Source organism: Pithys albifrons, chromosome 17, assembly GCF_047495875.1.
Source record: "Pithys albifrons albifrons isolate INPA30051 chromosome 17, PitAlb_v1, whole genome shotgun sequence".
NCBI lineage: Eukaryota > Metazoa > Chordata > Aves > Passeriformes > Thamnophilidae > Pithys > Pithys albifrons.
Window position 1 is genome coordinate 4,143,423 of NC_092474.1, and position 24,284 is coordinate 4,167,706.

At 44.4% G+C, this 24,284-nt stretch overlaps 1 protein-coding gene across 1 annotated transcript in view; it reads left to right on the forward strand.

Moving 5' to 3' along the window:
* Nucleotides 1–15,386, forward strand: part of TMEM132D (transmembrane protein 132D) — a 233,626-nt gene extending 218,240 nt beyond the window's left edge. Inside the window, exons 6-9 of the mRNA XM_071571918.1 lie at nt 6,446–6,651; nt 7,729–8,002; nt 9,388–9,579; nt 12,466–15,386. Coding sequence (XP_071428019.1) covers nt 6,446–6,651; nt 7,729–8,002; nt 9,388–9,579; nt 12,466–13,635 — 1,842 coding nt within the window. The 3' untranslated portion in view covers nt 13,636–15,386. The remainder of the gene's footprint in view (nt 1–6,445; nt 6,652–7,728; nt 8,003–9,387; nt 9,580–12,465) is intronic.
* The last annotated feature ends 8,898 nt before the right edge of the window (nt 15,387–24,284 follow it).

A 24,284-nucleotide genomic window follows, 5' to 3' on the forward strand; every position in this document is an offset into this window, starting at 1 on the left:
AACTTGATGTGATACCATTTATATTTACTGTTCCTTTTTGAGGAAAAATATAAAAATCTCTCCTCTGCAACACAGGGGGTGCTGTAATTATCCCTCAAGAGCAGCTGTTGAGAGGTTGTTCCCAATTCCAGCAGCATCCAGGGTGGTTAATGGATCTGCTGCTGCCATCGGATCTGAGGATGGTGGTTCTTTGACTTCAGGATCCTCATAGAATCCCAGACTAGGACAGGTCCCTTCTCGAGACATAGAGTGGGCTTGGGGCTGCTCTACCCCCTGTGCTGCAGCTTCATGGTAGTTCTTTGTCTCTGCCTTGCATAATTTCAGGCTGGATTCAGTGATCACAGTAACGAATCTCACTCCACCACCTCGGGTTAAGCGCGGGTGATTAAAGGTGACTCCACCTCCCCGGAGTCATTTATAAGTGACTTATAGAGCTAATAATGGCCTCATCCTTTTGTACCTTGGTACACAGCTTGTGTTCTGGAGTCTTTTATAGCTCAAATGAGCTGCTTTTGCTTATTTATTTCCCTCCTCATTCATTTTTAATGGTTAGAAGAGACTCCCCCATTCTTCTTCTGACAGCAGTGATTTAGGCAGGCCTCATTATCATAACTTACATTACTAAATATCCCCATTTATGCTGGTAGACCAAGGAAAATGTGTGCAGTGCTAAATCAGAAGAGATCCCATGAGCTTGCTAAGGTGGCAGGGCTGTGTTTGAAGTGTATATTATATACAGAGAGTGCTTGTATGGGGGAAGGATCATTTACAGGAACATGGATGGGGGACACAGTCACAGAGTGTTTCTGAAATACAGATTTTAGGTGGGAATATCAGAGACTTACTTTCCTAATTGGCCACCCTTGAAATGTCTAGACCTGAACTGCTCAAGATACATCTTATTTTCAAAGACTTATTAGCTGTGACTTTGCAAGAATTCCAACAGAATTACTGTAGCAGAAAAGCAGTTTCCTGTGAGGGTTTTACTGTTGTCCCATGGGAATTTAATAATGATAATGAGCTGGGGAAAGACCATTACAGCTCTTTCCAGGAGCTAACAGTGAAATGCAGGGTACCTCTTCTGGGAGTTACAATGTACATTCCCCTTTCCCTCCCTCCCATTATATCTTTGGATTCTATTCAGCCCAAAGCTAACACAGAGTTTATGGGACCAAAGGAATAGCCAGTCACACAAATTCATATCTCTACAAAAGCATAATGGGAAAAGCATTTTCCTTTTAGGAAGGGGATGGGAACAGTTTTCACTGGAGAACTGGATGCAGGAGGTCGGTGTTATAGGGATTGTGTGTGATTTGTGAGGGGCCTTATTGCTTCTTTCCATGTTTTTCCAAGACTGGCTGAAGTCCTGCCAACTGAAAGGCTTCCAGAGTTTAGAGTTTTCTTCCACAGATAATACAGTGAACTCTGAAATAAAATAAGAGAAATTAATAAAAACTAATTTCTCTTGCTTGTCATCAGACCTTAAGAGCATACACAAGGTGGGGAGTTTTAAAGGTCAGAGAAGACTCCTTTTCAAACAACACAAAGTGGCTTTTAAAGTAACCATAAAAAAGGTGCCTTGCACCAGCAATGTTCCCTCCTTTTCTGATTAAAATTTGTTTGCAAGGAAACAGCTCAGTGTTAAAGTGACTCAGCAGCATCCCCTCCACAGTTGCAAGGCTACCAGCTGAGTTTTGGGCTCAGTTTTGAGGTACCCAATGTACAAAACTGCACATGGTGCTGGGCACTGCCTATTTACAGCAAGGTTTTATAGCAGGAAGCAGCAGTGACTTAACTCTATTCCCTTTTCTGACAATAGGGCTGGGGGTTTGAATTCTGTGCAACGCTGAGCACATCTGAAATATTCCACACTGCACGTTTTATAGCACTGATGATTGAACTCGACATGCAGCTTGCCAGAAGCTACATGTTTGGTATGGACATGGTGCACTTGGAAATCTAATTCCTGATTCTGTGCTGTGCTGGCAGTAAGGGATGGACCTCTGCCCTCAGTGCCCTGGTGCACAGTGATTAGATGTGTGTGTGTGACTCAGAGGAGGCTGTCTTAGCTGTTCACTGATATAAGGAAAAGGAGGTGGACCTGCAGGAGCCAAAAGAAACCCAAAGCACTTTTATAACCTACCAAGTTCATGCCCAAAAAGAGCCATTCAAACCTCAGTTCCCTCAAGAGATAAAAGTACCCTGTATTGAGAGGATTTCTGGAGCATCTTGTGAACACTAAGTACAGTCTCCCTTAATTAATGGAAGTCAGCTCAGTGTAGTTGTGTGAAAAGCTCCAGTGACACAAAGCCCAGAAAGGCTTTAGCAAGAGAGCACAGCACCAGAAGGGTTTAATGGCATTATAATGCCCTTGAATTCCAGTGGCCACAACACAGAGATGTATTCCAGCAGTGCATTAGCAGTAAAATAAAAATCTGCTCATTCTCTCTTGAGCGCTTGTCACCTTTACTGAAAACTGGACTTGCCATCCTTGAGATATCAAAACTCAAAGGCAGGAGGAAGGGGAAAGGAGAGATGCATCGGAGTCTCTGGATTTTGGAAAGAAAACAAATTGTGTTTCGCCACAAATCACCACCTTGCTCCAGCCCCTTTGTAGCTCCTATTGCATTTTCTAATGTGTTTAATATTTTTGTGGAATCTCTCCATTTTGTGACCAAGTTTTGCAACCCCCCAGTCTGCTCAGCGATGCCGTGCTGGGGAGCTGTGTGGGTCCAGCACAGCCCCTCTCCTGCCCACACAGCGAGGGGATGTGCAGCGGCTCCACTCAGGCGTTTAATGCCCTCCAAGCGCAGCCACTTGTGCCGTGTGAGGCGAGGCGTGCCAGGCACTGCCGGGCAGCAGGGAGGGCAGGGCGGGCAGTGAAAGGCTGTTCCTCTGAATTAACGCCGAGGAAATGGGCGCACTTGACAGAGCGAGGAACTGAAGTCCGTTGCAGGAAAGGAGACATTTGAGCTCAGAAAAGGCAGTGGCAGCCGAAGCTTCTCTGTGCTGTTCCCATCAACATGAGCATGGAGAAGCCATGCGAGGGGGCACCTGGAGGCTGCCCCGCTGTGCCAGCCACACACTGCCAGCTGCCGAGCTGTCCATGACGGGGCCCTCCTCATAGGCATGTTTGTCCTGCAGAGGCTGAGCTGAGTCCCATCAAACTCATTTCACAAGATATTCACTCTTTTCCAACAAACAGCTTAGAAAACACAGCCTTAAAAGAGAATAAGCTCAATTTTTTCTTCTTTGCCTACATCTTTTTAGTCCTTCTCTTGTGCTGGAAGATGAATTGTTCAGATGTGTCTGCAGCAACACGGGCATGGCTAATCTGCCTGTCTATTGATGACCTGTTTCTGAATGTGCTGGCCTGATTTATGAAAATGTACTGTACTTTGCCCCATGTTTTGATGTTGCTCTGTTAGGACTGCATGCAAACTGCAGCAGAACAGTGATGCTTATTCATTCAAACAGTGAAGGGCTGGCTGGGAACTGAATGAGCTCATAGTTGTTGCAGTCTTCACTTACAGCAAGGGAAACAGGCATAAGTGGGTATCCCAAGCATAGTCATTTTTCCCCTGACCATCAGTTTGTTTTATAAATAATGATCTTGAAAGCACAAGGTTATGGTATTTATTTAATCATTCATGTAGTCAGTTTTTAATGGTGGATTCTTTTTTTAACTTTCTCCAGTAAACCCTGATAAAGTTGGAATTGAGGTCTGTTTGCCTGCCAAATTTTCTTTCTCTTGTTATTGCCTGAGCATTAATGAATTTAAAAAGTGAGAGTCTGATTCCCATCTCTTACTAGCATAATTCAGGAGTTATCTCTATGTCTGGAGAGAGTCTCAGTCCTGTTCAAGCCCCAGTGTGCTGAACTGCTCTTCACATGTTAACAGACTAATAAAACCAGCAGCAAAATCCCACCTGTGCTGTCTGTGTGTGCTTCAGAAGCCACTTTTCAGGCAGTGAAGCATTCCCCCGGTGGGAGGATGTTTGGCAGGTCCCCTGCCAGCAGCCCTGTTGAAGTGCAGAGCAGGGGACACGCAGGGGACATGCAGGGGAGGTCTGCTGGGGAGCAGGGCTCCAGTGCCTCCACACAGTGGTTTGGCCTCATCCCTCAACTCTGATTTCACTAGGAAATGTTTTCAGTCCTGGGTCTGAACAACTCATGGGGATGTTTAATTGCCTAATGTGTTAATTAGCTAGGATTCATGAATGTAGGTGTTGGTAGCTGGAACCAGGAGTGGTGAGGAGGTCACACAAAGCTGTTACCTGTTACCCATATGCCACTGAAGAAAATCCTTATATTCAGACCATTCACTTGCCCGCAGAGCACAAGGGCAAGAGTGCAGGACCTCAGGGCAATCAGCTCCTGAGCTGAGTGTGACCTTGGGGCCACTCTGTCTTCAGCTTTATCTGTTGCTTCTCTGGTGGAAATCAGCATTTTGAGGCTCTGCCCAGTTTCTCTTCTCACTGGTGTCTCAGGGGAAAGAAGAAAGGCAGAAAACAGCAGACAAAGCTTATTAGCACATAGGAGAGTTGTCTGGTGTGAGAACAGCACTTAAAATACAAAAAGGCAACAGGGATAAGCACAGTGCCAGCAAGGAACAGATGATTTCCACTTACAGAAGCAAGGTGGGAGAAGGAGCAGATGTACCAGGCACTGCCTGAAGGTCTTCTCACTTCCTGCCTGTCGGACAGGCTATTAGACATTGCAGGTAGGAACTATGATGTAGTTCTTGCCCTGAAAATATCACACTCACATTATCGTGCCTTCTGCAAGGATGCAAGAATAATGTCTGCTCTCCTGCTGCTGCCCAGACATGCTGCTCTCAGAAGGGGAATGTGCTTATGCCTCCAGCCTTCCCCATAGCCATTTCTGCAGGCTCATATGAAGCTTCTCCCAGAGTTTTGCCAAGTCTCATTTTCCTCAGCTCAGGCCAGTTTGGATCAGCACTAGGATGAAGCAGATTTAACACCAGTGCCAGGGGCCCCAGCCAGAGGTGGGACCTGTCTGTGCTCAGCTCCTGCTGTGAGATCCTTCCCTTGTGTTTTGTACCCCCATGTTTTGAGGCTTTTTTGACAGCAACTACATTGTCTTGCTGTACAGCACAGCAAGATTGGATTCTGACAGGAGCTGTTATGAGGTGGTGTAAAACAGGCTACCATGAGACTATCTGGAAAAACACAAATCTGCCTGTAAACAAACTCCTTACTTTCGTGCTGAAACCAACAGAAACTATAAGATTTTGACCTTAAAACAGACAAGAGAGACATTATAAGAGTCATGATAACCTTTTTTGGTACATTACCTAGGCTCAGACAAGCACGGGTGGAAATGGATTTGCTATGGATCTGTCTGTGAGGGGGGTTGTTGTTGTTTAAAGATAATAATATTAGAAATGCAAATTATCCTAAAAAAGCTGGTGATATTTAAATATGATTTAAATTCATTTGGCATTTAAAGAGAAAAGTAGAAAATAGCATTAAATTCAGATAAGGATGAGACTATACATTCTGGAGTGAGAAATATTAAATCCATTGGCAGAATGGAATAGAAGGTCTGGCTGGTAATGGATTGTGAAAAGTGTTCAGGGTTTTAATAGATCATTCCTTCACATCATCAGCATGGTAAAGTGGTAGTTAATAAATTATTTGATGTGCACATTTACTCATATATTTTAACTAACTGTAATGAACAAGTTCTGTCAGCTCACCTAGATCCTTGCAATAGCTGCTAAATCGCTTGAGCAAGATTTACTAACTCTCTGCAATATTGATGTCCAGAGCTGCAGGTAATAAATAAAGTGACATCAGGACTAGCTTGGGCTCCTGCTCAAGTCTAGTGTAAGGCCTCTGTCAGGCTTGCAGCAGGGATGAAGCCCTTCCCTGTGATTAGTTTTTGGCTCTGACCACCCCATGCCATGGTACCTGTAACAGGACTCTTGAAGAGCCTTCTGTCCCAATTTGGGGTTGACAAGAGAAATTTTTCCCCTGCTCAGTTCCCTATACAGGCAGTTACCTGTTCCTCCCCATGGGTATTTGGTGTTCCTTGGGCTGCAGACAAGGTAGAGGAGGAGGACTGGAGAGTCTGACTGAGGTTTGGGGAGAGGAGAAGAATCCTCTCTCACTGCCGTTCTGCCAGGACTATCCCACTGTTCGAGGGGGAATTAAGGACCAAATAAAGCTGTTTTATTACCTTAAATTATGCTAGAAATGTTTATAGCAGAAGAAGCCAGCCTGTTAAAACGATGCTGAATTGTACAGGCTATTAAGGGCACATCAGGCACTACTCTTCTTACTCCTGATTGTCCTCTGAACCTGGAGCTAGTTTAAACCTAGATCCTTTCTCTTCTTCCCACTCACTTTTACAGCATGGGGTATACTTTATAATTTGTGGAAAGACTCATGAATTTTTTTTTCTTTCTCCTATTTTTCAGGTTTCTGACAGATGTGACTATGTCTTTGTCAATGGGAAGGAAATGAAAGGCAAAGTGAATGTCATAGTTAATTTTACTTACCAGCATCTGAGTGCCCCTTTAGAAATGACAGTCTGGGTTCCTCGTCTCCCGCTGCAGATAGAGGTCTCTGACACAGAACTAAATCAGATCAAGGGGTGGAGAGTCCCCATCATCTCTAATAAGAGGTAGGTTTCATTAGAGTATTTTCATTCTGGGCTGTGCACTTGCCAGAGACCTGTCAGGGCCAGCAGATCTGAACATGCTCATTTGGCCTTGAGGCAATTCCTCTGTAAATTTGAAGGTCACCAGACATATATTCAATAGGCTCCTGCACTGGACTTAAAAGGGAAATGGAAACTGCAGGTTGCATGATCCTGGATTGGAAATCAATGTCCTTTTACAGCACTAATGATTGAGGTGGGAAGAGGCAATTGGTCAAGTTAGGCAGGATTAGGCATGAGGTAGCAAGAAGACATCAGCAAGAACCAGCTCTGGCAAGGATGGTCAGTCTCCAGCCCCTGTTGACAGGTCCTGGCAGTTAATGTATTCACTGTTAATTGTAACAATTAGTACACAGCTGTTTCATATCACTGTAGTGTCCAGCAGCACTGATCAGTGTTCCAAAGTCAGGACACTCTTCCACAAGGGATTTCTGCATGTTGTCTGTACCCACAGGTCAGTGGTAAATGGATGAAGGGACAGACAATGGATGTAGGCAGGTCAGAACTGTTTGCATCTGTTGGCAGTGCTATTAAGAACAAATTGATAAAAGCAGGTACTTTATATTCCCACCTGCCTAGGAAGACATAGTTTGCCAGGTTCCTGTTAGTATCACAGCAAAGAGATTTTGGTGGAGATGGGATTTCAACCTGAACACCATACAGAGAGGGATGTATGTGTAGGTGCAGAGGAGATTTCCATGGCAACACAAAGGTGTTTATGGAAAGATCTAGAGAGAAAATTGTGACATTCCTGAAAGTAAGGACTTGACATGAAAAATAATGGGAGATCCTTGGAGAGGACAATTTGGCAGGGACGCTAGAAGGCCAGCTGGTGATTTCAGCTGCTGTTTCAGAAGCTGAGGCAGCCTGGAGGTTTCCTCAAGGAAAACAGGATAACAGTGGGGGAACTTGACTGACTTCAGAAATGCACTGAAAGAAGCAGGTTGGTCCAGCTGCACACTTATGTCACCAAAAGCTCTCCTGTTCCAAGCTCCCCCAACACCAGTTTAAACTAATTTTTTGTTCTTGGTGTCCTACCAGACCTGCCAGAGACAGTGATGATGAGGAAGAGGATGAGCGGAAGGGGAGAGGCTGTGCCCTGCAGTACCAGCACGCCATGGTGCGAGTCCTCACACAGTTTGTGGCTGAAGCCTCAGATCCTGGTGGGCAGATGAACTTTTTGCTGGGATCTGACTGGCAGATTGACATCACTGACCTGGTGAGGGACTTCATGCAGGTGGAGGAGCCAAGAATCGCCAAGCTGCAGGACGGGCAGGTTCTGGTTGGGCTGGAGCTTGGAATGACAACAATTCAGGTAGGGGAAATGTCTGACTTGTTCCTTTTCCTCCCTTAACCCACCACCTTGGGAAGTGAAGTGCTGAAGAGGTGGGACAGCATTAACAACAGAAAAAGCCATGAATTTTTGTGTGGGACAGAATCTCAGCAAGGACTGGAAGACACAGAAGAGATGGTTTGCTCTTCTTACTTCGGGTCCCAAAGTAAAGTAGATGGCTGTTTTATTTAGTTTAGTCCAAGCTGTGTATTTGGAAGCTTTTTCTGATTGTTTTTGTCTAAGGCTGTTTTTGAACCTGGAGCAAGTATTTAGGTTATCACAAGGCATGCAGCTGGTGGAACAGCTCAGTCTTCTCAAAGCCTACATTGAGGGAGCAAAGGGTAAAGAGAAAATCAACTAGTTCTGGTTAAGGAACTCAGACTGGAATATAAATCCAAATATTAATTAAAAGAAAAAAGAGAATTTGAGATGAATTCAGTGATACTACAAAGTAGAAAACATGTTAACAAACACTGGAACAGGGAAAAAAAATCTAGCTCTCCAGGCATGCTCATCATCCTAAACTGCCAAAGCAGAAAACAACCACCACACCTGTCGATAACAAGGTCGTCAGGGTGGGAGAAATGGGATTTGAGATTTTGGGCTTGCTGCAAAATCTGTAAAGATTTTTCTGAATGACTTTCCAAATCTCTGGGACTTAAAATGCTCAAAAAAAAAATGCACATAAAACTGTGGAAAGAAAAATTCAAGGGAAAAAAGCTGAGAGCAAGTTATATTTAAAGAATACCTCTTACAACCTTCTTCCAAATGTTCTGTACCCTATATGGATCATTACATTCAACTTGCTTGCTGATGAGCATCTCTGGATGCCATGTATCAGTGCACTGACCTCTGTGCATATTTTCTTAACCAAAACAAATTTCCTCTGCCAGTTTTGTATACAGTACCATGAGAGGCTATTGTAGCAATACACTAACCTTTCTTTCTGTAGGACAGAAGTAAATGCCACTTATTGAATGGATTTTATTGAAACTTCCAGATTGCATTATATTTATGCTACCTAAAAACGTGATTATTAATAAATACTCGCATGTCACATAAAGATTACAGCTACAAATAGTTAATACATGTGAAGCAGAGTTAACAGTTGTTAGAATATGACAGAGGTGAATGTCATAGCTGGTTACAGTTATGTTGGTAAAAGGTGTTGTAAGCCCCCTGTTATTGCAGAAGAGTTATAAAATGTGACTACCTGCTTTTAATCATGTTTTAATAGTGTCTGTCTGCTACAAGTGATTCTTCCCATTACCATCAATATCCCTTATCTGTGTTACAGGAGCTCCATGTAGCTATTTTACTTGGTGCTGTGCAAAATGGCTGTTGCTAACTTCAGGTTTTCTTTTCAGATACTGTCCCCTCTTTCAGATGCCATCTTGGCTGAGAAGACAGTGACAGTTCTGGACGAGAAGGTGACAATAACTGACCTGGGAGTGCAGCTGGTGACTGGTCTGTCGCTCTCTCTGCAGCTCAGCCCAGGAAGCAACAAGGCCATCTTTGCTACAGCAGTGGCACAAGAGCTGCTCCAATCTCCAAAGCAGGTACTGTTGCCCACTCGTGTTGTGTTGTGTTGTGTTCTGTGTGTTTGTTGTGTTGTGTTGTGTTGTGGAAGGACACTGCTCTGAGTCACTATCACTGACGTTACAAGCTGATGGAGTCAAGCAGATTTCTATGCTGGTAAAGCATTTTGCTCATGGAGACTTTTCTGGAGGTCACCAAGTGGCCTAACAGAAAAATAAAGATCTCACCAAAATGGCACTATGTTTAAATAACCCCAGTCACCAAACACCCCATCTGTCATGGTTGCATCCCATAAATAACACAGGCAACTCAATGCTGTTTCATAATTAACCACCTCAGACCCCTTACACACACACGCACACACACACGCCTGTTCTGTCCCATCCAGCACTCAATAGATCACAGGACACACTGCCAACTACATTGCCCAGTTCAACCTCCCACCACAGGTATCCAAACCATGCCTTTAATTCCATCTTTACGTGAAAAAGTGTTTCACATCATGCCAAACTCTTCTTCCTTTACTTACTTTCTGTGAGCACTTTAAGAAGTCAGGGAACATCCCTTTCATTCTGATTCATTACTAGAATATGAATCAGCATCACTGACTCATTTCCTGATTCATGATTTCATAAACCATTTCTTTCCCCTTATTATTCTTAGTTCCTCTATTAGGGAACCAACAGTTACCAAGGGCTTTTGGACTTTGCCATGTCCCCATCAGTCCCTGCTTCATGTTTGCCCTTGTGCTTCTGTATACTTTTGAAATTGAAACATTTTTCCAACACAAATCCATCAGTCTGGGACTCACATCAAGGATGCACTGGGATCTTAACACTTGAGCATGTACTGAGTTTTAAAGGTAAATGATCATGACATGCACATTTGAAGTCTGGCCAACTGTTGAGATGCTTTAATTCATCATGGGGTCTTATCCTTGGGATGCAGGATGAGAAATAATGCAGGACTGCTGCCTTTTAGAGGGTGATAAACATCAGGCTCCCATAGTCTTCCAGGAGTTAAGAAATCGATGCAGGCAGCTCGAAATAGGGCCGGTGAGCTATCCATTGCTGACATGGGGAGTTAAACAAACTACCTTGAAATCAGCCCAAAAGCTGATTGATGGCATTTAGTCCCACTGTGCTGCCCAGCACTGGCATTTCAGTTCCCAGGAATGGAGTGTGGACGGGTCCCTCTCTGGATGCAGGGCCACATTCAGACCAGCACTGGATCAGTGGTAAGTCAGTGAGGAAGGTGTGTGCCCTCCACCCTTCAAGGGCTTGACTGTCTTTTGAAAGGCATCTGATTCCCTCCATTGCTTAGGACATGATTTTCAGAGCACAAGCCCTATAAGCAAAGCAATGCAAAATTATTAAATGATTATGCAGGTTTAAGCAACACAGTGGGAGGATGAGAGTTGATGACATACATTCTATGCGGCCTTCAAGGAACATCCGAAGATTAATAAACACAAAGCAGGGATTTATGACAGTGTCAGCAAAGTCTTAGGGCTCTGTCCTGAAATAGAGACAGAAGCAAATCTCCCATTGAAACAGGGGGAGCTTTGTGGCTGTAAGGATTTCGGAATCAGACTAGTAGATGATGCATGATACAATCCCAAAAGACTGGAACCTTATTCTCCATGCTATGAACAGGTGAATGACTTTGTCCTAGGAACAATTTAAAAGATAATCATATATATTTATTCTCTATGCCTGTGTAGAGCTAGAATGTAAATACTGTCTGTCTGAAAAACTGCTTATTTAAAGGAACAGAATTTTCATTACAGTTTGTGCAAGTTAATCTGTTGGTTGGGTGTCTGTCTGTCTCACACTTTTGGAGCAGTGTGATCCCAACGCTCACAAGGCAAAAGCTTGTCTCATTTCAGACACTAAAGAGTCCACTGATCAAGCCAGGAGTCTGCCTGGTGTGGGTTCTCTAGTGTCTAATAAGGTGTAAATATCCCAACTAAACCAGGGCAAGTCAGACTGTCAGAAGCAGGAGTAAGATTCCAGTAGAGCAATGTGAATTTTGTCTGGAAGTGATCAATGTGTGAATGGGAAGATTTTCTCAAGGTAGCACAACAGTTTTCAACAGCCATTTGAGAGTCCTTACAGGGCCTGATTTTCAGAAATGGGTGAGCACACGTTTTCTGAAAGGTAAGAATACTTAAAATGTTTCAAGTTAGAAAGCAAAAGTCAGGGTTCCCAGGAATGCTGCACCATGAGGGCCGTTCTGTTACAGAATTAGTATTCAGGTCAGATCCATTGCCATTCCTCCATGCACTCTGAAATACACAATCTGCATTGCTGTGATACAAGATTAAACTTTATTATTGTCTTGCTTTTAATTGCTAACAAGCATGAAAATTACCCTGGCCATTTCCTAAAGAAGCAACTGATTGGTTTCCTCTGCTTATACAACCCACTAATTTAATTTGAGAGACAAAAATCAAGGAGCAAAGGTATGAAGCCATGTATGGGCCTGTTTGCTGTATTAGGTATCTTTTAACATGTGTTGTGTGTAATAAGAGGAGACTTTGTATTTTAAGCAGTTTAGAAATAATGTAATTTTTTTTTCATTTAAATATACAACAGTAAATGATCTCAGTCACTGGTAATGCTTTCTGGCATGCAATTTATTATGGTGCTGAAGTAGATTCTGCAGAGCCCGGGGGATACAGCTCCTTTAAGCACCTTTGTGGAAACAAATCTTATTATCAATGAGTGTTTTAGACTAGTATTTCTCTTCACATCTTGGCAAGATATTAATTTTATTGCTCTCCCTATTATTTCTTTTCTGGTTATGAATGGTATATGGATCTTGTGAGGAGGAGGGAATAGACCAGACTATATTTCCCTTGATGTTTATTCTGAGTGTATGTATATTTGGTTTATATATTACAGGAAGCAGCCATCAGCTGCTGGATCCAATTCAGTGATGGATCTGTCATGCCCCTGGACATTTATGACTCCAAAGACTTCTCCTTGTCAGCTACATCACTGGATGAGAAGGTGGTCTCCATTCACCATGACCCCAAATTCAAGTGGCCTGTGATTGCTGCTGAGACAGAAGGCCAGGGGACCTTGGTGAAGGTGGAGATGGTGATCAGTGAATCCTGCCAGAAATCCAAAAGGAAGAGCATCCTAGCTGTTGGAAGTGGTAGCATTAAAGTCAAGTTTGGTCAGGGTGATGCCAACATCAGTGACAGTAAACACAGGGGTGCTGGTGTCCATCTAGAAAATCACGCCAGTGACCGGCGCCAGAAGAACACTTTGCAGGAAAGAGCCGGAGGGGGTGGTCAGTATTACAGCTCCTCCATGGGCCATGAGCAGGGCAGGGGAACCACCACTCAGAGGTCTATTTTAAGTAGAAAAGAAGACAGAGAAAGCCTGCTGGATGATGACAGTCAGAACATGCCGATAGACTTCACGAGCTTCCCTGCACAGGTGGATCTGCCCAGAAACAACGGAGACTTGGAAGAGAATGACCTCGTCCAGTCGCCCAGGGGACTCAGCGACCTGGAGATAGGGATGTACGCTCTCCTGGGAGTCTTCTGCCTGGCAATTCTGGTCTTCCTTATCAATTGTGTCACTTTTGCTTTGAAGTACAGAAACAAACAAGTTCCCTTTGAAGAGCAAGAAGGCATGAGCCACTCTCATGACTGGGTTGGGCTGAGCAACAGGACAGAACTTCTGGAAAATCACATAAATTTCTCATCCCAACAAGAGGAACATATCACAGCCATTGACAGAGTAGTGGACTATGAAGAGAGTAAATATCTTCTTAACACAAATGCCACCAAAAATATTAATGGACAATCCTTCAGGTCCACTGAGACCACATTCACTGAAGGAAAAGAACAGAAAAGTGAACCAACTACTTCTCCTACCTCTAAGAGGAAACGGGTTAAATTCACCACCTTTACCACCATCTCCTCTGATGATGGGTGTCCAACTGTCAACTCAATCTTGATGAGTAATGAGGATGACATTAAATGGGTCTGCCAGGATATGGACCTGGGGGAATGCAAAGAACTTAAAAACTATATGGAGAGATTACACGAAAATGCATAATGAGACACAAAGACTATTTTGTTTCATTTGTTTGTTTTTCACTCACCTTCTGCCTTTAATTTTGGGTAGTGGGGCAAAATATTGTATTGCTAACAAGAATCAGTTGGTACAAATAATGGAGCCCCAAGAAGCCACCCAAAAGCAGCTGGGAGAGCAGAGATCCTGGACAGCTCTTAAAATTCAAGTCTTTTCTGTGCTCAGAGATGGAAGTGAGAGATGTGTGTGGGTTTTTTGATACATGGTAACATGAGACAAAAACTTAGTGAAATAATATGGTTTCATTCTCTGAGCTTTCCCAGGAAATCAATAAATATAACAAACTCCAGTGCAGTTTGGATATTACAAAGTTCACACAGCTCTACTGTTCAATATTGCAAGCTTTGGTTAAAAGCAAAAAATTGGTCTCAGAATAAATAGATCCACGAAAGAGCATGTCGTTCAAGCCACGTGCAGAGAATATCCATCCAAGAACATTAATTTAACGCTGACAAAAACCAACAGTGTGAGCAAAGCAGCTCCCAGAGCTGAAGAGTCAGGAGTTTCCAAAGAATCTGGAGGGGAAAAAGGAGTAACTGGGCTGTTTACAAACCAGCATGTTTGCCTCCCAAGAACTGAGAATGGATACACATATACAGTTCAAACTGAAACTCTCTTTTTAAGTAGATGCCAAGGTAATAAACTTTGCCAGCCAATTTTCAGTATTTCTTAATTTGTAAAATAGGAGAAGATATAATCTATACTCAGAATATCACTCATATTAAGGAAGGTCTGTTTTGGAAAGTTTGAGAGAATGAGCTATTTTTAAAAGCCCACTTTCTTTGATTGTCCCGTTTCGAATTTGTATTCCCAGCCATTTCCCTGGAGCGCTCCCCATCTGGTATCCTGAGGGCACTTAGTGGCATCAGTCAACTTTGGAAGCCTGTGGTTCCTTCCTTTCCCTCCATGCACACTCCCTCCTTCACTGTGTGCTCTTGCCAAGCACAGACCCCGTTGGTACCACACTGGTACTTGCTTTACATGCTGTCATTTACCAAAGCTGGCCACTCTCTCTGGGTAAGTGTAACTTGTGCTGAACTCGGGCACCAGCAGCAGCTTCCTCTTTGTCCATGCCCTCCCCTGGGGGAGGTCAGGTTGTTCAGTTCCTTCTTCTCCTGCCTCCTTAGCCCCCTGCTCAGCACGTTTAAAGGGCACTTGGAGGTTACAGGGGAGTGTTGCACATTCAACATTGAAACCTGAACAGCTAGACTCAGTAGATAACATTTGGTTCTCCCAGAGGTGATGATTATCTTTTGTTTTCTTCTGATAAGGATGTACATATGGTAGGATTTCAGTGATTACCCTTCCAATCCAATGTGCCCTCTAGCCCTAAAATGATGACATTTTTTGTGAGGTCCAAAAGCAGTCTCCAATGGCCAGTGGCAAAGTGCCAAAGCACTAACTAAAATCCAGCTTATATTTCAAGTTTTCCTTTATTTTCCAGAGCAAATCTTTGCCCTCATTTTGTTATTAAGTCTCTTCCCATCATTGAATCTAGGTTGCTCAGTTTAATACACACCCGCCCTCCCACAAACACTTAGATTGGATCCCTCTATATTTAGAATGTACTGTAGATTGTAAGAATGTAATATATATATTTATAAACATGCCAACTGTGAATAAAATTTGCATTTTAGTGGCTTCATCTTTTTTCCTACTCTGAACGCCTCTTTCCTTTCACTGTCAGAACGTTTACCCTAAAAGAGACTGGCAGCAATACGGAGACGTGTCCTCTGATGAATCCTTGAAGGCTCATGGCACAATCTACTCACAAAGTTTTATTGTGCAGTGTTGGGGGAGAACATACAACATCAACAGCATGTTATGCTACAAATGTATTTGCACCAAGTCACCCTTCCAACGTTTGAAACTCTTTGCAAATAAATCCACGTGCATATTTCTAGCCTGAAGCCCGATATGTGAGTTTCTGCTTTTGGTTTCTGGTTTTCTCCTGTTGGGGAGATCTGCATTTGGCAAAACTCCTTTTAAGGCAGTTTTAAAAGACTAGGTGGAAATAGGGCAAATATGCCCAAAACTTTGGAGATCAGTACTGGCACATCAGATGGTCTTTGCTTTCTTTCAGCACCTCTCCTCAAGGCCTGGGTGACTCAGCACAGAGTGAGGTGCAGCAGTGAGGACAGCCCAGTGCAGGGCCCAGACTGGCTCTGGGTGAGCTCTCAGGAGAGGGGAGCAGCCTTGGTGCTGCAGCAAAGCATGGCAACCTGCCAGCAGGTTCAGCCGTGTTCTAACCCACAGTCTTGTCTCCAAACCGGTAGCTATTTTGGGTGCTTTTTCCACATGACTACATGGTGCCCTCAGAGACTTACCCTGAGCAATGTGGTGGTCAGGGCAGAAGTGTCCAGCTCTCAGCTGGCAGCCTGTGCACATCAGACTTGTGTGAACAGGGTTGCCTTTCAAACACATCACCGCGTGGCCGCTCTTGCTCCTTCGGAGGAGCAGGTACAAGCCACGCTGGGAGCAGGCTGTCACAACTGCTTTGCCAACAAGCCACTCTGGCAAATCCAGATTTTTGCCTTAGCTGCCTCTGGGGAACAGGAAGAACTATCAGCAAGTTCATCTGGTAGCACAAAACACCAAAATGTTCTCTGAGGACAAACAGCCACCAGCTACAGCATGAAGGATATTGCCATGCAGAACTGTGCCTGTCTGCTTGCTCAGAGGTCCCTGCTGCCTCTAACAGCTGTAACTTGCTATTATCCATTGGGCAATGCTATAAATAATACATAGGATTTAGAGTGCTCTTTGTCCATGGATCTCACAGTGCTCTGAGCAAGGTGGATTCCTCACTGATGTGGAGAACCCCAAGGTTAAGTGATGTGCCTAAAGTAACACTGGAAATCCGTGGCAAAACTTCAGTGTGCAGGATCCCCAGCTCTGCTCGAACAGAAGCCAGAGTGAATTGTGGCCTCCTGTATGCAGGCAAACACTCTTAATTAATCTGCTAATAGCAGAATGAATCAATTTCCTAAAGAGATTTTTTGTATCTATGTATGTATCTGTTGCAGGGGATGTGTTTGTGTATATTCACTTTTTGCACTGCACAGGTTTGCACTCCACTTTCAAGCAACATCTTCTGCACCATGGAGCATCTGAAGGGAGAAAGGTTGTCTTCCAGGTATTCAGGGGAGATCCCAACTGGCAAACAAGGGGCCTAAGTTCTATTCCTCATCATAAAAGATGGTGTTTAGATGCTGTGCATAATGGTTTTCAGCTGTGGCTCCCATTGGCAATCTCTTGAGCCTGATAAAGAGCCCTGCTTGACAGCAAGCAGTCTCCTGTGAGAGTTATTAATTACCTGATTCTTTTTTCTTTGCTATTGCCTCCTTATTTTCATGTTTGAGTCTCTCTTGTGAGTAGTTAGACTGATGGACTGATAGAGGCATGTTTAAAAAGGAAAATTTATCTGATGCAGTTTGGTTCTTTTTAGAGACTTTATGCATGAATACAATCAGGAATAGAAACTTGATGGTCCTATAAATCAGGTAAGCTGGTTTTTTACTCTCTTCCTTCATTTTAAAAGCTTCCCCTTCAGCAGTCTTAAATATAGTGTGGTTTAGATCAAGCTGCATTAATCCAGTAGTGAACTCAAAGTCTGAGCAATGCAGCTAAATAATTGGTTTGAAACAAGACTTCTGTGGAGGTAAGTGGCTTGAAAAACCAGAATAGGTATTAAATCGATGTGCAGCCTGCACTAAGTAGCTCTGGAAACTACTTTCACACCTCGTTTCCATAATGAATGAGATGTAAATGAAATGAACACACTGGAGACACTTTAGTTCAGCTCTGTGTATGGAAGAGCTTAAGGACTCTGTACTACAGCTTAGAAGAGGCTTTCACATGTGTCACTTAGGAGAGAGTGTCGGTTGGACTCACGTTTGTATTGATCAAAGTCCAGCAAGCATCACTGAGGAATTAGCTCAGGGAAGGAGCCATCGCTGCCAAATGGTTCGTTTAGAAAATGCCTCGAGCATTTAAAAAAACTTTCTGAGATGAATTTATTTAGTCCTGAAGGCCCAGGAAGTCTGTCACTTGTTTCTGCACATTTGTGGTAGTACCATATCCCATCCATGCACAGCATTTCAGCACTGCAGCGACACATCTTATGGGCTGCACACAATGCCTGCCATCTAAAATCAGTGCTGTGTCATCACCAGCCTTCACTATCAGAAATACACAGGGGGATGGACTTGTTAGGAAGAGGAAAGGCTTGTGTCCTGCAGGAGGGCTCTCCACACCTCAGGAGCATGACCAGCCATTCTTCCCTGCTGTTTCTGGCTCCCTGAGGACAAATAGGAGATCAAGAGAGCTCTAAAACAAGTAAGGATATCACCTGCAGAGTGCTGAAGAGATAGAATTTGTGTTCTGCTTCCAGTTCATTTCTGTTTGAACACTCACAGCTGGGGCCTGTTTATGCACCTCCCATGAGGAATATGTTAAAGCACCTTTCTGAATGGGTGTTTGGCCTCCTAGCACCCCTCATCTTCCTCATGCCTAAGGTAATGTCTCTTCCCTGTGAAATTAGTGAGTGTGCTGTTTGGCTTCCTGGTGAAAGCTTTAAAAGATGAAGTTCAAAATCGGCAGCACTAATGTCCTGAGAAGAGCAGAGCACCTGGTACCTCGCTCCCATCATCAGGGAAGGTTACATGAGTCAAGCAAGTAGGTCTGAAAGGGGATCATTTTCTACCTTCTTGCTGATTCGATATGAAGACCTCTGTCAACAAATCCTTCATTATGCAGCCTCCTGCTCTGTGAGGAACAGCAAATTAAGCAGCCCACGAATGTAATATTAATGGCTGGAGAAGCAGCACTGCTACTCTGTTTGTATGTCCTGCCAATGCTCATTAAGAAATTCCCATCACATTGTGAAGATGGCTGGTGGATTACACACGACAAGTTCTGCAACCATCTCCTCCAAGCAGCCCCCGGAGCCTGGAGGGCCACGTTCTGCGCTGAGTCACGTTTGTTTGCGCCGTCTGCCAGAACTCACTCGCTCCTGCTTTCTGTGGGTGCAAATGAGGCCTCCTGTTGTGTTCCCCTTCTGCAGTCACAGACACTTCTCTGCCTCTGACTGATGCTCTGCTGGCACACTGACAGTGGCTGAGTATCAGCCATTTGGTACCTGAATTCTGTGGCACCTGACAGAGCTTGGATCAGTATCAACAGTTCTAGAAAGCTGCAGCTTTGAAGTGTAACTTTGCTTTGTAACGTTCAGACCTGTGTTCCTAATAATTAAATTAGAGCTTCCTACAGTCTGTTAACACACTAATGACGTAAAAACTAATCCAAAGAGCTTCACTACTCAGCCCTGATGATACGAGACTGCAAAGATGACTAAGAGTCCCATTTCAACATTTTGCTGAGCTCAGTAAGTACAGATGAACAGAGTGGAGAGAAATAAGGATAGGAGTAAAGGGGCTGCACTTGCACTCTCCATGAGCACTGTTCAGGTCAGCACAGTGGATGTGTCCAGCCCAGGATGATCTGTATCTATAAAACACAGATACATCTCATGCTTCCCTGTTTCTTCAGCAATCCTTTGTCTGATAGACTGTGGACACCCATTTTCCATCCTGTTGTCATCAAGCCAAAACCCAAAATCGCTGTGCTCCTCTTGGCCATTAATAACTTCTTACAGCTTTCGTCCATCAGTCCTCCCTCTCAGGCCTAATCAATAGCTTTGCTCTTAGCATTTGGCATTCCTTTCTGTTCTGCCAGTTAAGATGCCAAGGTCAAATCAGTCCCTTTTGTGTTTCTCCCTTAAATAAGTGGAATCAGACTGAAAAATATTTCATGATACTGAAAAATCCCATGTATTGATCAGATCTTGCTCTGTACCAAGCTCTCTCCACAGCCTTGACTGTAGCTTTAATACAGCACTCAGAAATGTGTCTTTTGCAAGACCAGTTCATGCAGCTAAAGAGGCATTTTTGGCAGGCTGTGAGTGCAAGCTCAGAAGGATTTTTTTCACTGCACCACCCCAGTCCCTGAAGAGCAATAGGATTTTAATCAGCTTTTCTAATTGTTTTGTCCCTTTGTCTTGCATGGAGCTGTTGTCCCTCAGTCCTAATGCACCTGTGATGAGGGACTTCAATTGAAGAGGGTGGTCTTTAACCCAATTGCAATATGATTTCTGAGGCTACTGGGGGTGATTGCTGAAAAGCAGCAGTGAACAGGGAGGACAGACAGACAAGCCAAACACCATTAACTCAAATCATGCCTTAAACCAGGGGAAATTTCCAGGTTTTGGAGCAAGAGCCAGGCCAGAGCATAGAGAAATTTGCTAACAGTAAATTATGCCACTTTGATGCTCCTAAAAAAATATCACCCGCTCCTCCTTCGGAGTCACACCCTTACATCTTGAAAGCCTGGTTCAGCTTCTCACCCTCCCCTGCAATGGCCTTGGCTATAAACAGCCTCTCCTCCTTTTGTGGTGTAGGCTTGGAAGTTCTGAAGGGGATGGAAAAAGAGAAAACAACAGAGAGGGGGAGAAAGGAGCAAAAGGGGATAGCTAAGCTGAGACTCAGGGTGTGTTTGTAGCCTGACCTGTTGGGAAGGGGAACAGCAGTACACAGTGCCATCTCTGGGCTTTGTGAAATGCAGACAGCCTGTCTGTACTGGAGAGCTCCAGCCTAGCCCTGAGAGCAAGGCTGAGCTGGGAGGAGTGGGGCTGTCTCCGGCCAGATTCGTGGTCAGCCCTGTGTCCCCAGCTCAGTGTAGGAGGGGCTCAGCCTGTGCCCTCCCTGCCTAGGGCCAGGCTCCCACCCCCAGAGTCCATGTCCTTGGTGGAAAGCTGCTGGATTAATCAGGATCTCCCAGGCTGCTACCCAGGAGGGCTGGTACTCTGGCAAGCACAGATCTCCAAGCGAGATGCCCCCACTCATTAGTGTTATCTGCTGCTTTGGTTCTGGATGCAAGCAAAGGGTAGATTATAATTTTCTCTTATAAGGCAGCAGAATGCCTTAAACAATACATATTCATGTATTTCTGTGTATGAGTATACACATATGTGTCCCTTATGTATATCTGGCGTAGCCTTACACTGTCCTCATTTCTGGCTGTAATTCATCATTTCCTTACTACAGCTTCCCCATCCCCCATTTTAATATTTTCACTTACTGTACTTTGAAGAGCTAGAAATAGCTTGTCAGATTGAGACAGCTCTTGAGAAGTTTAATTTTCCTAATGCTTGTTGGAAATCCCCTTTCTGAATCTGCAGGAATATTAAGGTTCTTAGCATGAGCTGTGCAGAGAGGGAATTTGCAAGTAAAGCTGTCAGGGAATTGCAGTTGGGTTGGGAGAGGCTCAATGGACAGCACGATGGGTGCAGGATGTGTCTCTGAGGAGGGGAGGATGTTGCTGAGCCCACCGTGGGTGGCAGAGTTGAAATGGGGGTGGGTGAGTGCCAACCACTTGTTTTCTCCCTGTCAGACCTGGGAAACAGTCACAGAAAATTAGAGCAGAGGCACATGGAGTGTTTACAAGCAAAGGTAATAGTCCTAATGGTTTTTGCTGCAGAGTCCCCACCTGGATTTCTAATGTCACTGATCCTGGCTGCCAGAGCTGGTAGGAGCTTGCTGTGCCGTGGCTCCTGGTTGCGCTTCTCTGGCAGTGGCCTCTGCACAAGGTGCTCCTACATGACTGGCTGTACCCCCGAACCCAAATAAGACCAGCTAGGGACCCTCTCATATTAAAGGGTGCAGGGACAGGGCAGAAGGAAGCTTTGCCAATACTTGAGTGTTCAATGCTGTTCCCAGAAAGGCAGTGCTAGTGCAATATTCTTTACGCAGAGAGAGGAAATGAAAAGGGTATTTTACAAAGAAGCAGAGCATAGCAAGTGTCTCAGAGCTATTGGCAGGGACAGGGAAGCACAGGCAGTTGAGAACAGGTAACCTGCCCATGCCTGAATCTTTGTGCTTGGTTCTATGTTCCTATTTCACCAGGAGGGATTAATCCCTTGTGCCATCAGGGATATCAGTAAGCATCCACATTTGCAAATGCCAGGCCCTAGCACAGACCCAGCAGGGTCTGTCCATGCCCAGCTGTGAGGGCTGTGCTGGGCACAGCTGTGAGTGCTGGCACACCCCCAAGCTCTGCTGAACCGAACCCACCACAGTCCAGGGCTGAGCTGAGCCCAGGGCTGAGCCGAGCCCAGGGTATCTGCAGCTGGAACTGAGCCCAGGGCAGGCTGCAGATGGGAGCTGGCATATATTTTTAATAAAAGGCAGATAATTTGTGAGTGGCAGTGCCAAGGAGTGTCTCCCTCCCCGTGGGCAGTCAGCAGCTCCTCTTGCTGTTGGCTGGCACTGGGCTCAGAACACACCAGGGGCAAGCACAGGAGTTCCAAGATGCAGGTGTGTCATCAGCCCCTTTTTCTCCATCCTAAGCAGAAGCAAATAGTTAAGTCAGATCAGAAAGGCTGATAATTCCTCCTCCTGCCCTTTTACCATCTTCTATTTTCTTCCTGAGTATCTGGCCTCAAAGAATGACTGAAATTAAATATAGCAATTCAGGCTGCCCCTTGTTCCCTGCTCTGTAATGTGCTGGAGTGGCACCTTTGTATTCATTCAGCCATCCCCATCTCCTCCGATGTGCTGCTCACACAATAGTTATTGTTGTAGAAGGGACCTGGAATGAGCTCTTGCATTATTCAGTTCATTTATTTTGATACAATATTTGGAGCCACTTCATTAAATTCTCTTACAATGTCCTGTCATTTTTTTTCTCTCTTTGCCAATGCCTGGCTCATACAGATAATACAGCACCAACAATATGGGGTGTGGGGAGGTGGGAGAATAGACTTGTTTTCTATAAAAGGGGACAGCTATATGTTATTTAACTCGACTTACTGAACTCAGGATTCCCTCCCTTCCTCTTTCCCCCCCAAAAAAGCCTACAACTAGCTCGAGGCACCTCATTTGCAGGTAGAAGATATGAGCACTGAATACTCAGGACAATTTGGTCTTGAACAAATCAAAAAGCCTCCAGCTTTACAGCCAGTGTGGGGAATGCAGGAGACAGGATATATAAACACCTATTTACTACCACTGAAAAATGAACCACAGTCTCTCTTGCCTTTCAGTGTTTTCACAGATGCAACAAATCAATCTCATGAATATTTTTTTTCTTTTTAATGTTCCAAATGCTGTGATCTGAGGAGGGACTGACGGAACACAGACTCCAGTTACTCAGAGACTGCTGTTCTCCTGTCATTGGAGAATTTGTCAGAGCTGCCAGGGATGGCAAGGAGCTTTCCTCCAGGTGTGCCTTGCAAGTTGCTCCAAGGGAAGGGGTAGCCTTTGGCTCAGCACTTCAAACTCTGCAGTGAGCAGGATGGATTGAAGAAGTGAATTTTATGCAATGGAGGTCAGAAAATAAACCCACTGCAATTATTCCTAGTTTTCTGGGGATTTCTTTCCTGCCTCCTCATAACACTTCTCACAGTATTTAAGATGCAAAGGCACAAGGACTCCCCTGTACCTGCAATTTGTCTACATTTGGAGCAGCTTTACAAGATTACCTTTCCTCCAGGCTCTCCCCATGCACATTAGGCTGTGCTTTGAGCATTTCCTTGGCTAACACACTCAGGAGTGACCTGTATCCCCAGATTAGGCTCTTGCTCTGCAACAATACATAGTTTTCCTAAGTACATATTTAAGCTTATTGGAGTAAACAGAGTCCTCTGTAATTGTATGTAAACAGATGCTGTGTTTCACCTATTTGTCTTCATCATCCAAAGCCAAAATACCTGAGGAGAGGTATGTACTTGTTTGGAGTGGAAAGAAAAATAGTAAACTGCAGTTAACTCTAGATCTCAATGATTTAGAAACAACTAGCTATAATTTTATGGCTGGAGAATATGTTTTGTGGGACTTTGTGAAGACCTGCAGTGAAGGAGTCAGGCTCTTAGCTCTTGTAGCAAGTAAGCCAGTAGGTTTCAAGCAGGAGCCACAGAGCTGAGGAAACCTTGGCCCAGTCCAAAAGGAATTGCTTCATGCAACATCCTTAGAACCTTTGTGACGGCCACTGTAAATATGAGACAGCAAGACCTAATTGTGGCGATGAGAGAGGTAAAGACTTGATTATTCTTTTCTGTGGTAGTAGCATTGATAAAAGCTTGTCATTTCCATATGAATATTTTTGGCGCTGCAGAGAAGCTTCTGGCCACTGCAGCACCCAAGGGCTGGGGGTTCCTGGTCTCCTCCCAGCCTTCAGTGCAGCCCTTCTGCAGCAGCATAAATCTCCTTCTTTGACAGACGAGAGCTGCCCAGCCAAAGGCAGCCAAAACTCTTTTTCATCCTAATTGCTCTGCAGCCTGTTCCTCCTTCAAACAATGCCTTTGCTGAAATATTGCAGTGACCATAAATTTTATATGCATTGAGAGAGCAGTGTGATTATTTGGCTGTTTAGACTGTATTTGCCCCTAAATGCAGAGCACAGTTGATACGAGAACCTTGTGTGATGATTCATTGATTGCATTTAGTCAGGAGGCTGAGGCAGCTCTTTGAAAGCAGATTTCTTTTAAGGGTAATGGTTAATTACTTGCCTTCCTAGTGGTTCTGGGTGGTCAGTAACCAGCAGGGAGAGCTTGGGAC